Raw genomic sequence first — 12,890 nt, forward strand, 5'->3', positions numbered from 1 at the left:
CATTATGGACCCTGTGAGATGATCCAGCAGAGGCAGGAATGGGCCTCGAGGACGACACCCAGGACGCTTGCTTAGAAATCTGGGAGGTGGTGGGCAGCGCTTGAACAGTAGGAAGTAATTCATGACATCACCGTGGCTCTGTCATTACTGTCATGAATTTCCCCTGGATGTGGCTTAGTTTCTTTTATGAGTTTCATGGCAAATATTTCATATTTCTAAGTCTTAAGTACAGCTATTTGCCTTAGGATATTGCAAGGACAGATCGGGATATATTGCATTTGTGTGTCCATACATTAGCAAACCTATGATATTACCTCTGTCAAACTAACTGTAAACACCTGGAGTCATGAGTGCTTCTACCTTAATTAAAATACAAATCAATACACCAATCAACCTGCATTTATTAAATACTTGCCATAGAGGAGATGCTGTCCTGGGTGTAAAAGATGGAGAAATGAATGAAAGGCATGATGCTGTCCTCACTGGTCTTAGAAAACCACCACTTTATTCACACTTTTAACCCCAGGTATGTTTACAATAAAGCATTATATTAACAGAGCCTTCTGTTATTCCAATTGCTAGATAAGAAATGTAAATAAGAAAAAGTTTCTAGAAATCATTAATTTTGTTATATTAATTTGAATGGCTGTCATGGGCCAGGCGAGTGTGTGTGGGGGTGACATCACCCCTCCTGCAGGCCAGGTGCCAGGTGAGTGGCTGGTGGTGTGGCTCCTCCAGAAGGCCCTGGCCCTCTTGGGGCCTGGCAAACATCATGCCTATGTTTATATTCAATTCGGCATCGTCCTTCCGGCTGGGGGACACCCACCACGTGGAGATGACTCTAAAAGCAGAAATGCAGAAAAGATATGGATGTTAGAGACATGAGCCAATTGTTCTAGACCTAGGTTCATTCAGTCGCAATTTTCTCTAGAAGGTACATAGTGTAGGTTCTGGAAGTATCTGCATGGATGAGTACCACAGTATCAAGCATGCATTTTGGCTCCATTCAAGACGGAGAAAAGGAGGAAAATACTGTATCTGATTCTAAGTCTCTTCTTGGACTCGCCCACACAGCAGCTGTGCACTAGCCTACTGCCTTCTCTTTATCTGGCTACAGAGGACATGGTAAATCAGGCCTTTCTGCATTTCTGGCTCCAAGGCTGAGACAGCTCGCTTGTGAGCATGGGCTGAGGTCACCATCTCACATGTCGTAGATGTTTAAGAGCCACCTGGAGTCGGAGGTGTGAAACACTGGCAGCATACTTGTGATCATGATTTTTCAAAGACACCATTTTTGGGGGGTTTCAAATGTGATTTTTCTCCCTCACTATGAACAAGGTGTGAATCTGTGTGGGGTGAGGGAAAGGAGTATTGCAAAGAATGCAATTTTTTTAACCATTAGGGGCCTGAAAAAGAAAAGCAACCTATTCTGTGGATGAGGGTTGGGGCAGATCTGAAGTAGATGAGCAGTCCTTTTCCAGCTCTGAACGTCCCAGGGCCCAGCCTGACTCCTCAGCAGGAGAACTGGGAGAGCTGATATAATAAGCTGCAGGGTTCCCAGGGGCCCACTAAACTGGACTTACAATTATGTGTGAAGAAATATGTACTTTTCTAGAAAGGGATCCATTAGTATTGTGAAGATTTCCTAAGGATCCATGGCCCAAAACAAAAATAAAATGGAACCCAACCAACTGAACAAGGGCAGGCCCTCTGGGTGAGCCAAAGTGTGCCGGAAGTTGTTTCAGGAGCACTCCGAGGAACCCCTGCCCCTCCCCAGGCACAGGACTCTGCTGCCAGCTAGGGATTCTGAATGCTTTGTGGTGTCTCCTGATTGCTTCCTAATGGGAGGGAATCCAAGTGAAATTAATTTATTAAGACCTTGAGGTAAAATAAAACACTGCGGGCTGTGGATAGCTCAGTGGTAGAGTGCTTGTCTAGCATGCACACACCCTTGGGTTTGATCCCTAGCACCTAAAATAAAATAAAACTCTGGGCTATTCGCAAATTAAAATTGGGGGTTCTAATGTTTGATTTTTGCTACTCTGGCAGGAAAATTCCTGTGACGAGCAGGTTCCAGATCCCCTGATTCCCCAGCAGTGGACGATGTGTTCAGAACACACCTTTCTCAGAGACTATAATCTGAAAGTCATTTCCTCTATTCCTGATCACCTCCTTTTACAATTTATTAAAACAATTCCAATCATTTCAATTGACCTTTCTCTTTCTAGAATAAGGATTGTGAAATAAAATGTTCTTTGAGATTATGGGAATTTATTTAGACTTGTACATTTTACAAACTGAGATAACATTTCCTTAAACAATGTTCTCACTGGTGTCAAAGCAAAGTAAGATGTACACAAAACACTGTAGGAAATTAAATGCAGTGAATAAAATCCCTAGCTAGGAAGAAAGTGCTAGGAGTGATCTTCCCTATGGAGCTGACCACAATTATTGATTTCTCTGGTTTTCACGGATCTCATCTCATATGAACAGGCAAACATTCCCCGGTCCTCCTGTTGATGGGAAAATAGTTGGATGCTGAGTCAGTGCTGGGAAAACTTGTGACATCTAACTTGGTAGACCAGAGAACTAGTATTTGAGGTCTGTAAATCCTGGCTCTGATCTTCATATTGCCCACAACACAGCAGGCAATGGAGAGCTCTGGGAAAGGGTACTTTGAGTATCCTTCATGCTAAGATTTGGAGAGCTCTTCAGCACGGATGGTTAAACACAAAACGGAAGTGTAAGAGAAATCAATGGAAATTGTGGAAACATGCATATTTGTAATACATTTTCTATGTCACACATATAACTCCCTCCATACATTCACCTTATGTCAACATTAAATCAAAGCACAAAATGTTATGTGAATAGTCCTAAGATTGTAATGCTTAATTTTTTAGCTTCAACCTGTGCTCTTCCTTCACCAGCCCCTCAGGTGGCTCTGATGACACTCAGGCCAGGGTGGGGGCCACTGATGCCTAGGAGAACAGATCCAGTGAGGAGATAAATGATTGCAGTACTCCTGCCAGGGGCAAGAATGAAGTGGCGGCCTTTTGCACTGTGTGTACTGCTTTCTGTCCCCACTGTGCCTCCTGCTTCCACTGGGGTTGGTTTTCTTCCACACCACTGCTTTCCTAGTGGACCAAGGGTATGACTTGCATCCAAAATGCATGGCTACTTTTGGACCTAGAGAAGACTTTCCTTTCTAGGGGTACAAAGTCAAAGCTAAGGCTATGTTTATTTAACCTAGGGAAAAGGGAAAAATCTGGGAAGGCCAGCGAGGAGGTCCTCACATTGGCAGTGGCAAAAATGCTGCTATTTGGCCCTAGCTATGTAGCAATGGGGCACAATGAAGAGACTGAACGAAGGGGAGTAGGTACATTCTCAGTCCAGTTCTACCAACATCAGGCCTAAGTGTGGGAGTCAATTCTACAGTGAAGGAGTCAGAGTTCAAATCTGAAAGTTATGATATTCAAAATTCTGAAATACTTGCCTGCTTTGGTAATGGGTCCAGAAGACTGCAATCATATTTATAAAGTATTAAAATAATACATATTTGAATTTCTAATAGAGCAAACCACCTAAAGGAAAAAACAGAAAATTGTTATTTAGCTGTGAAAGTTGCCTAAGTATGACCATCAAAGAATAGCTAGAAAGTATACATATGTCACAGCAAATATACTCTTTTTATAATTAATCTACTATTAAAAGTATAGAGTAAGAACTTACTCATTTATTTTTTAATTACTATGTGTTTGCAGTATACAACGTTCACATTCCTTGTGTGGAGCTGCTGGATGCACATAACACATCTTCATTGCTTTTTTTCAGCCCTTACGCTCCCTCCTCCATCTCTCTAACTCTTGATCCCATTCCCATACAAGTCCTTACAGGCACTACAACCAGCAACACAGAGGAGACAATTCTGAGGAGTCGCAGGGAGCTGGCCAAGATGGTCCCCAAGACAGAACCATGACCTGTTCCGTGATGTGGATTGAGAAGGAGTCCTGGGCTATGTGGGGGCCTACAAGCTGTTTATCCATGCCTGCCCGGGGTTGAGGAGGATATGAGGCTGGACACAGCAGGAGAAGCCTGTTCATGGGGGTGAACTGCCATGGGACCCCTTGGGACTGTGACCCTGAAAGTGAGAGCCAGTGACAGATTGTACTTATTGAAAAGTTACACCAATGAGTGAATATAAGGTTTCTCTAAGCATTGTTACACATAGAAAGCCCTAAATAAATACTTCTTCTATCACCGCAAGGGCATGGTAAGCACAGGAGTGATATAAACAAGGCCAATGTTCATATGTAAAAGAACAGTTGTAAGATTTTGGAAATATTGTGGATATTTCAATTAGAAATGGTGATTCTCAATGGCTGGGCTTGAGAGATGTGGGAGATCTTAGCTAAAGGATACAGTTTCAGTTAGTCAGGAGTAAGTTCAAGAGATCTATTCTGCATCAAGGCCTTTAATAATAATAGTATATGTGTGAGAATTGCTAAGACAGTAGCTTCTATGTGCTCTCACCACAAACACACACACACACACACACACGTTAAGTATGTAAGGTGACGTACATGTGAAATAGCTTGAGGCAGGCCTTCCACAACATACGTGTATGTCAAAGCACCATCAATATATACTGTCCTCACTTGTCAATTAAAAGGAACTTTCAAACAAAAAAACTATATAGTAGGAAAAAAAATCTATGGGATGAATGACAAAAAAAGAAATGACCAAAAAAGGGAAACAACAGAAACAATATTTACCATTTTATTAAAATAGTCTCCCACAGGGCCGGGGATTTAGCTCAGTAGTTTCGCCGCCTGCTGCTCAAGCATATGGACCCAAGTTCAATCCCAGGTACCAAAAAAGAAAAGTCTCCCACTATAAATTATAAGGCATTTCCCAGACCCTGTAATGTTCTTAAACATGATAAAACTACATTTTCCTTAAAAAGAAACAATAATATAGGCTTTTGGCCAAATGCTATGCGTATTTTGAATTGGAGAGGCTTTAATATTTTTCTTTTTTTTTCAGTGTTTTTAGTTTGGTTATTAAATTAATATTAGCTATTAAAATAGTATTCATGTTCTTTTTTCTTGGTACCGGGGATCAAACTCAGGACCACCCACTTGCCAGGCAGGCGTTGTGCTGCTGAGCTAAATCCCTGGCCCAAAATAGTATTGATATTAACATGACTTTTAGTAGTAATTATAAACATTTTGATGACTTCAATAAAAAGTAAGCTTAATTAATAATGTGCCATAATAAAATATGTGCTGGAAAATCTTATTTTCTCCAAATCTAAATATTTGAATGCTCTAGTAGAATTCTCTCAATTATCCACTGGCATTTTTTAGGGGCAGGGGAAAAGAAAGGCGAAAATAAAAATATGTTGAGTTTTTGTTTGATGTCTAAAACACAAGAAACTTAATCTGTGACATTAAAAGCTTTCTTACATCAAAGAGAAGGGATTCATAAATTTGAATTTTTACAGAAGTTCTCAGAAGCAAACTGAGCTGTGTTATGTTAAAAATGTTTTTTCAGGGCCGGGGATTTAGCTCAGTGGTTCCGCCACCTGCCTCGAAAGTGCAAGGTCCCGAGTTTGATCCCCGGTACCAAAAAAAAAAGTTTTTTAACTTCTAAAGTCACAACAGTAAAAATAATGAGGCATATCATTTGTGCCAGATTTTTTTTTTTACACTCACAAGAACATCACACATCTACAAATAAAACACATTAAAATGTAAACACGTTGAAGATTCCTCAACTACTTGGTATTTGGGAATTTTACACAGGCATGAAGAATACAAAACACAGCGCTTGGGATGAACAGGGAGGTAAGGTAACAATGCACGCTAACAATCAAAGGAAGGATGCAGCGGAGGGAGCCCGGGGGCGGCAAGGGTTCGCAGTCTGGCAGGACCACACTGACCTGGTGGTGTGTGCAGGGGAAACCTGAGCAGGACCCGGAGGAAGGACAGGCTTTAACTAAGCGGACTTGCTGAGTGAGAGCGGTGGGGAACCTGGGCCTGGCACCGGCAGGGTGTCTCGCGTGGCAGGAGGGACCACTGATGTTTAGGAAGGCTCGGCTGGCGTTGCATGGTGGGGACCCCGAAGCCCTGGACTCTGGAGTTTGGGTGGCAGGCAGCAGTGCCGGTAATAATCAGAGGACAACCAGACATTATTATTTCAGGAACATTAATCTGCCTGGCCTAAGAGGATCGAAAAAGAGACAGCGCCAAGGAGAGAGTTGGAAAACAGTAAAAATCACCTGATGCTGGAGTGATGAAGACCTGGTTTCAGGGGAGGGAACAGACTGAGAAAGCCAGAAATGGGGGAAGCAAAGGCGGACTCCCAGAGCTTGAGCAACCAGAACAGAAACAGCTATGAGACAGGAGGAAGGCGGGAGTGGAGGGTCGTGGCAGTGACTGCCTGTGTAGATGCTTTGATTTTGAGACTCAGTCTCTCTTTTAGAGAGAAAAGTCTCTTTTCCTCCTAGCAGTCACGGCAGGCAATGACAGCATGGGCTGGAAAACAATTGCTGTTGCCAGGCGCAGAACCTGTGAAATGTCCCGAGCTGTTACCAGCTGCAGTTTATGAAAATAGCACGCTCTTGCCTTGCCCGGAATTGGGTGAAGCCAGTGCGCAGGCGCAGTTTCGCAGGCGTCACGCATGGGATCATAGCCATTCAAGTTCAAGGGGAAGCGCTTTTCCCATAACCTCGTTCCCCTAAGAGATCTTTTAGGAAGATAAAATCAGTTTGGTGGCAGGAGGTAAACAGTCTCCACCCCACAGTTCCGGAACTTTATCCTGACTGGAATCTCCTGGAGGGCTTGTGGGAACACAGCCCTCACCCCAGGTTCTGATTCAGGAGGTCTGGGGCTGGGCAGGGGAATCTCATTTCCTACAAGTCTCCAGATACTGTTACTGTCAGTGATACGACGACCATATTACAAGACCTGCTCATTTAAAGGAACTTGATAGGCAGAAAGGAAAACTATGTTAGAAGACGTAATTTATCAAACTTTCTAACTTTAGTATACACTATCCGTATTACAAAGAGTATCTCAGTGATACATGAAACACTATGGGTGGGGTGTCAAACACTGAGCTGGGAATAATAGTAGTAAGGGTACAGTCAGGTCGAGTGGGCAGGCAGATGCTTTGTGATGGATGAAGAGAGTAAGATGGAATAGAATGGGAAGAGAAGCAAAAGAAGAAAACATGAAAACAGAAGAGAACAGGAAATATTTACAAGTGGAAATAGAGAAGAGAAAGCAGATAGGAAGGATGGGAAACTCAGCCCTTCTCCATCTGTGACACCCTCTTCCGTGTTGTTGAGAAATTGGGTTCAGGCCGGGGCCTCATCTTCCAGACTGCAGCCAGGATTGTGCTAAGAGTGCTCTTGCAGCTCCTCGTCCTAGACGGGAAACTCTCAGATGTACAAGCTATCTGGAGACCTTGGGTAACTCCTTTCAAGCCTTCTTATTCAGGAAAAAGGCCCAAGGTGATTTTCCTACCTGATGTTAGGTAAGGGTCTAGCTTTGTTCCTTTATTTACGCACATGGAGATGCAGGCTGACAATACTGTCTCTTCAAATCACAAGGCCTCAGCATTCTTGCCAGAAATCACCTGCCCAGTGGGCACTTGCCCAGGTTGGTTCCCTCGGTCTGCATGTTGGCCTCTGTGCCAGCACTGCACTACCATGGAGCTTTCCTCCCATTCCTAGATTGATGAGCACTTTCACCAGAAAGAGGGTCGACTTTTGTGGGATGCTTTTTCTGCATTTTTGTGATGATCATGTGAGGTTTTTTTTCTTGGCTCCTTTCAGAAAATCTGGGTCAGAAAAGAACGTTTTGCGTACATAATAAAAACCACGCTTGAATTGCTTCTTCGGTTCTTGACAGACATAAATCATGGCCGCACGTGAAGTGTCAAGATGAATGGCTGGGGAGATAATGATCGCAATTCTGCAAAGGTGTCTGTGCTTCCCCAAGTGAGTCATGACTCCTCAGCTGAGCTGTAAGAGAGGAGCGTGGCTGAACATTAACAGGGGAACCAGCCGCCTGGCTCCAGTGCTCTGGATTCACCACTTCCCCTTCCTCCCTCCTGTGCCCCTGACCTCTTCCTTCTCAGACACTCTCAAAGACAGAAGCACTCTTAGCGACAATGATAAAAAAAACAATTACACAAGTACATATGCTTATTTAATCACACCTACCAGCTGGAGCTGCGGCGATACATCTGCTTATGTAACACGCGCCTTGGAATAAATAGGACTTTCAATTAGTTGCTCACTTCTCAAAAAGAATTAGTTATTTCTAAGTCTAAAAGGGAGAAAGCTGAGGATAACACTCCTCAAACACAAGACTGTGCAAAGATTATTTACTAGATAAGGCACAACCTTTAAAATGACATTAGCACAAAGGTACGAGGACAAATCTGCTTAGAGCTGCACAAATCCAAACACACAGTGGTCTTGGAGTCAATGTATAGGTGCACTGTTGCATTCCTGTTGCATTCCTATGGGTCTTGAATTCTTTTCTTCCTTCAAAGTCTGGTACTGTGGCACTATGGTGATTCCCATCAGGTCCCAGCCTCCAGGGTCCTCTGTGCTGCTTCTGACTGCAGTTTCTGTGCCAATGAGCCACAGGGGGCTTCCACTGGTATCTGCTATTCAGTTATCGTCTGCCTTCATGTCACTATCTATGTCCATGTCCCCACGTGCAAGATCAGCTAGTGTCTTGCTGTCTGTATAGTTCTAACAAAGTGGCTTGAGTTGGAATACAAGCTCCTGGAGACAGGCCTTCATCTGGTTTGTTTTCTGGGGTGACTCTCTGCACTCTACCCTGACACAGTCTACACTCGTATGTAGTCACTGAATGGCTGAGGAATCATATTACACTGGGTGCTTGAGAGAGATTTGTTCAGTAGAATGAGAAAAGCATCACCAGGCTAGTATTAGCTGTGCCCATACTTTTGATTAATCTTCCAACAGCAGTGTGATTTTCATTAGAAATTCAACATCTATTTTGTAGCCTATCATTGCCCTTGGTACATGAAGGACCCCCCCCCCCCCACACACACACAAATAGTTATAGTTCTATTCCTGGGAAATTCATGCTTCATTTCTACTTTCTAAATACTGCAGCCTGACTCCTATTACATCCTCTTCTCATCAGAGCATGCCATTCTTCATAAACTGGTTCATCTTGCAAAGATCAGAGTGGTTGTTTTTCACTGGAATTCAACCCATGTCAGTCCACATGAGGGCACCTACACTTGCAGGGGTGAGAAGCAGGGTAAATCCATGGTTGTCGGCTCTGGTGGGCCTTCCGGGAAGGGGCACAGCAAGCACATCCCCCTGTGCCCAGATTGCCAGTTCTCAGAGATGCCTCTCAAAGTCCTCTAACACTGGAACCCCTTTTCCACCCCTCTGTTGAAATCCCAGGGTTTCAGATGAGACCGTGCACTACAAGGAGACTCTACATTTTGCATACTACGTCTGCAGAAGTCTGGGAGTTCACAGAACGTTCTCCTGATTGTTTTTCTGTTCCCCATAAGACTTCTCTTCCTGTACTGCACTGAAGTGCCCAGTGTGGGGCTCTGCCTGCAGATGTCTTTGTGGAGTGGCCAGAGTTACTGCAAGGAACTCCAGTTCTTCCATCCTGACTTCCAGTTGGCAGCTGATAGCACCCACAGTGCTCATGCAGGGAAATCAGCAAAGCCTTCCATGTCCACTCATGAGCAGGAGTGACCTGCATGCCACTCGATGGCCTGAATCCTGAGAGCTGTGTGTGCTCATCACAAGCATGGTTGTCGGCTATGTCACAGGCAGCTTTCTCTGACTCACTGAGTTTTTGATACATGAGAAAGCATGCTGGCTCCTGGTACCTCATTTAGGAACGGGTGCAATTTTCTGATGTTTATCCTACGGATTTATGGGATTAAATTTCTAGTGGAAAGATCTATCTTGGTATATACTGTCTACATGAAGTTATTTGCTCTTCTGAACAATTTTTATTTTAACTCTTTAAAAACAAAATGCTTTATGACTTGGCTATTTACGATGCAAGCCCAGGCTGCCATTCCATGCACCTAGGGCAGAGAAGGTGAGCCAATCCCAGCACCAGGAAGAGGCTCCCCTGCCACCATTCCACACTCCTAGGGCAGAGAAGGTGAGCCATTCCCAGTGGCCAGGAAGAGGATCCCCCGCCGCCATTCCATGCTCCTGGGGCAGAGAAGGAAAGCCAATCCCAGCACTTGGGAAGAGGCTCCCCTGCCACCATTCCACACTCCTAGGGCAGAGAAGGTGAGCCAATCCCAGCACCTGGGAAGAGGCTTCCCTGCCACCATTCCACGCTCCTAGGGCAGAGAAGGTGAGCCATTCCCAGTGGCCAGGAAGAGGCTCCCCCGCCGCCATTCCACGCTCCTGGGGCAGAGAAGGAGAGCCAATCCCATGCCTGGGAAAAGGCTCCCCCACCGCCATTCCATGCTCCTGGGGCAGAGAAGGTGAGCCAATTCCAGCGCCCAGGAAGAGGCTCCCCCACTGCCATTCCACGTTCCTGGGGCAGAGAAGGTGAGCTGCCTGGGCAACAGAAGTACCCCCACCCCATGGAAATGTGAAAACACATAAACAAGCCTCAAAAACAGACTTCCAGATCACCTACAGCAACCCCAAAGGGAAACGAGATGGAACAATCTGATACTCAACCACTTCGACTCCCTGAACTGGCAACAAAAGAGGATCTGGAAAAAATGAAATCAGAAATAATTTCTCAGATAACAGCAAAGATTGCGCCCATAGTGCAAGACATGATTAACACATCTACAGAGGACACCGATAAAAAAAAAATAGAGGATCTGAGGAACATGATGGAATCCTAACACAGGAAACAAATGGAATCCATAAAACAGATGCAAACAGATTTCCAGGACATGAAAAACTCCACTGAAAGTCTACACAGCAGAATGAACCAATGTGAGAACAGGATTTCAGATATAGATAAGATTGCAATTAGTGACCAGGAAAAGAAAAATTGCTTTAAAATTGTAAGGGACCACAAGAAATCAATCCAGCAGCTGCTAGATGATGCAAAGAAGAATAATATAAGACTGATTGGAGTTAATGAAGAAACAGGAGAGAGTGCAGATGACATAAAAAAGCTGTTCACAAAAGTGATGCCAGAAAACTTCCCAAGCAGGGGGAAAGAACTTTACATACAGATAAGTGAGGCATATAGGATTCCAGCTAGGCTTGATAAAAAAAAAAAAGTCTACACATAGGCATATAATAGTTAGGATTCCAGAAACCCAAACAGAAGAACAAAATTCTACAAGCAGTGAGAGAAAAGAAACAAATCACATAAAAAGGAAAGCCCATAAGAATCACAGCAGACTTCTCAATGCAAACCCTCAAGGCAAGAAGAGCTTGGAGTGAAGTATTTCAAGCCCTAAAGGAAAGCCTCCAACCAAGACTGATGTACCCTGCAAAACTATCTTTCAAAATTGATGAAGAAATAAGATACTTTCATGATAAAGTGCACCTTAGGAACTTCATGAATACCAAACCAGCACTCCAAAAAATTTTAGACAATATCCTAGGAAAAGACAATGAGGATCACAACCCCAGAAAACCCAGCAGAATGAATCTGTTGGGCGTGACAAATTACACGCAAAGGGGGAGAACCCAACAAAAAGAAAAAGTCATCACAAGGCTTTTAAAACTTTTAACTTCATCTCCCTAATGAGTATATAATTCAATCTTGTTATTGTTCATGAATAGTATTTTTCTGATTCTAGTGTTGCACACCCTTCCTTGTGCTGTACTGGCTGTTTATCATCTTCTTGTGTCTACTTTTTAATTGGGTTGTCTATTAATGAGCTGTAAGAGTTCTTTACACATGCCAGGCATAGGTTATATGCATTGTAAATATGGTCTGTTTAAGGACGACTTTTCATTTTAATGATGTCATTTAAAGTTCTAAATTTTGATGGAATCTCATTTATCAATTTTTTTCTTTTGGTACTGGGGATCAAACTTGGGTCCTTGCACTTGCGAGGCAGGCGGCGGAACCACTGAGCTAAATCCCCGGCTCAAATTTTTCTTTTATACACCATGTGTTTTGTATCCTAGGAAGTTCTTGCCCACCCTAAATTCATAAACATTTTCCCTTATAATTTCTTCTTAAAGTTTTATACTTTTACGCTTTCATATTTAGTTTCATAGATCCTTTCAAGTTATTTTTATGTATGGAAATAAAGGGTTGAGGTTAATTTTTTATATACAGATACCAGGTGTTCTAGTGCCATTTGCTGAAAACACTATCTTTTCCTCAGTTCTTGAATTGAGTTTATATTCTATAAAATGTAAATGTTAATCTTTCAAAACTCAGTGGACCATATATGTGTGGTTCTATTTCTAGATTCTCCGTTTTATTCCAATGATCTATATGTCTCTCCTTACACCAACACTGCCTTGATTACTGTAGCTTTAGAGGAAGTCTTCAAATTAGGTACTAAACATCTTCCAACACTGTTTTTTTTTTCTTTTTCCTTTTCTAGGTCCTTTGTACTCCTATATAACTTTTAAATTTCAATATCCAATTCTTCATTTATAGCAAGTATACATAGACCTGAATTTTTATATGTGCCTTGTGTTTTCTAATCCTGCTAAATTCAAATACAAGTCCTCGGGGCTCCTACAGATTTCTTAGTATTTTCTCTGTAGATGATCATTTTTCATCTACATATAAAGGTTTTGCTTCTACCTTGCCAATCCTATCCTAATTGTGTCATTTTATTGCCAGACTATTTTGGTTTGGGCCTATGTTTCAAAGTTTAATGGACAGATGAAGAGTAAGCATATCTGCCCTTGT

General features: G+C 43.0%; 1 protein-coding gene across 3 annotated transcripts in view; it reads right to left on the minus strand.

Annotated features, from left to right (window-relative positions):
• Nucleotides 1–479: 479 nt before the first annotated feature.
• Cyp39a1 (cytochrome P450 family 39 subfamily A member 1) overlaps nucleotides 480–12,890 on the minus strand; it is a 53,444-nt gene continuing 41,033 nt past the window's right edge. For 2 of the 3 annotated variants that reach the window (XM_004846414.4, XM_004846415.4), the window contains exons 11-12: nucleotides 3,497–3,584; nucleotides 480–841 (exon numbers count right to left, since the gene is read on the minus strand). In XM_004846414.4, coding sequence (XP_004846471.2) covers nucleotides 683–841; nucleotides 3,497–3,584 — 247 coding nt within the window. In that variant the 3' untranslated portion in view covers nucleotides 480–682. Of the gene's footprint in view, nucleotides 842–3,496; nucleotides 3,585–7,026; nucleotides 8,033–12,890 lie in introns of those variants that run through there. The other variant, XM_004846416.4, reaches the window with a different exon arrangement.

This window comes from Heterocephalus glaber, unplaced genomic scaffold (assembly GCF_053883595.1).
Source record: "Heterocephalus glaber isolate CG9 unplaced genomic scaffold, H.glaber_assembly_v1.0 deba00001497, whole genome shotgun sequence".
In the NCBI taxonomy this organism is placed as follows: domain Eukaryota; kingdom Metazoa; phylum Chordata; class Mammalia; order Rodentia; family Bathyergidae; genus Heterocephalus; species Heterocephalus glaber.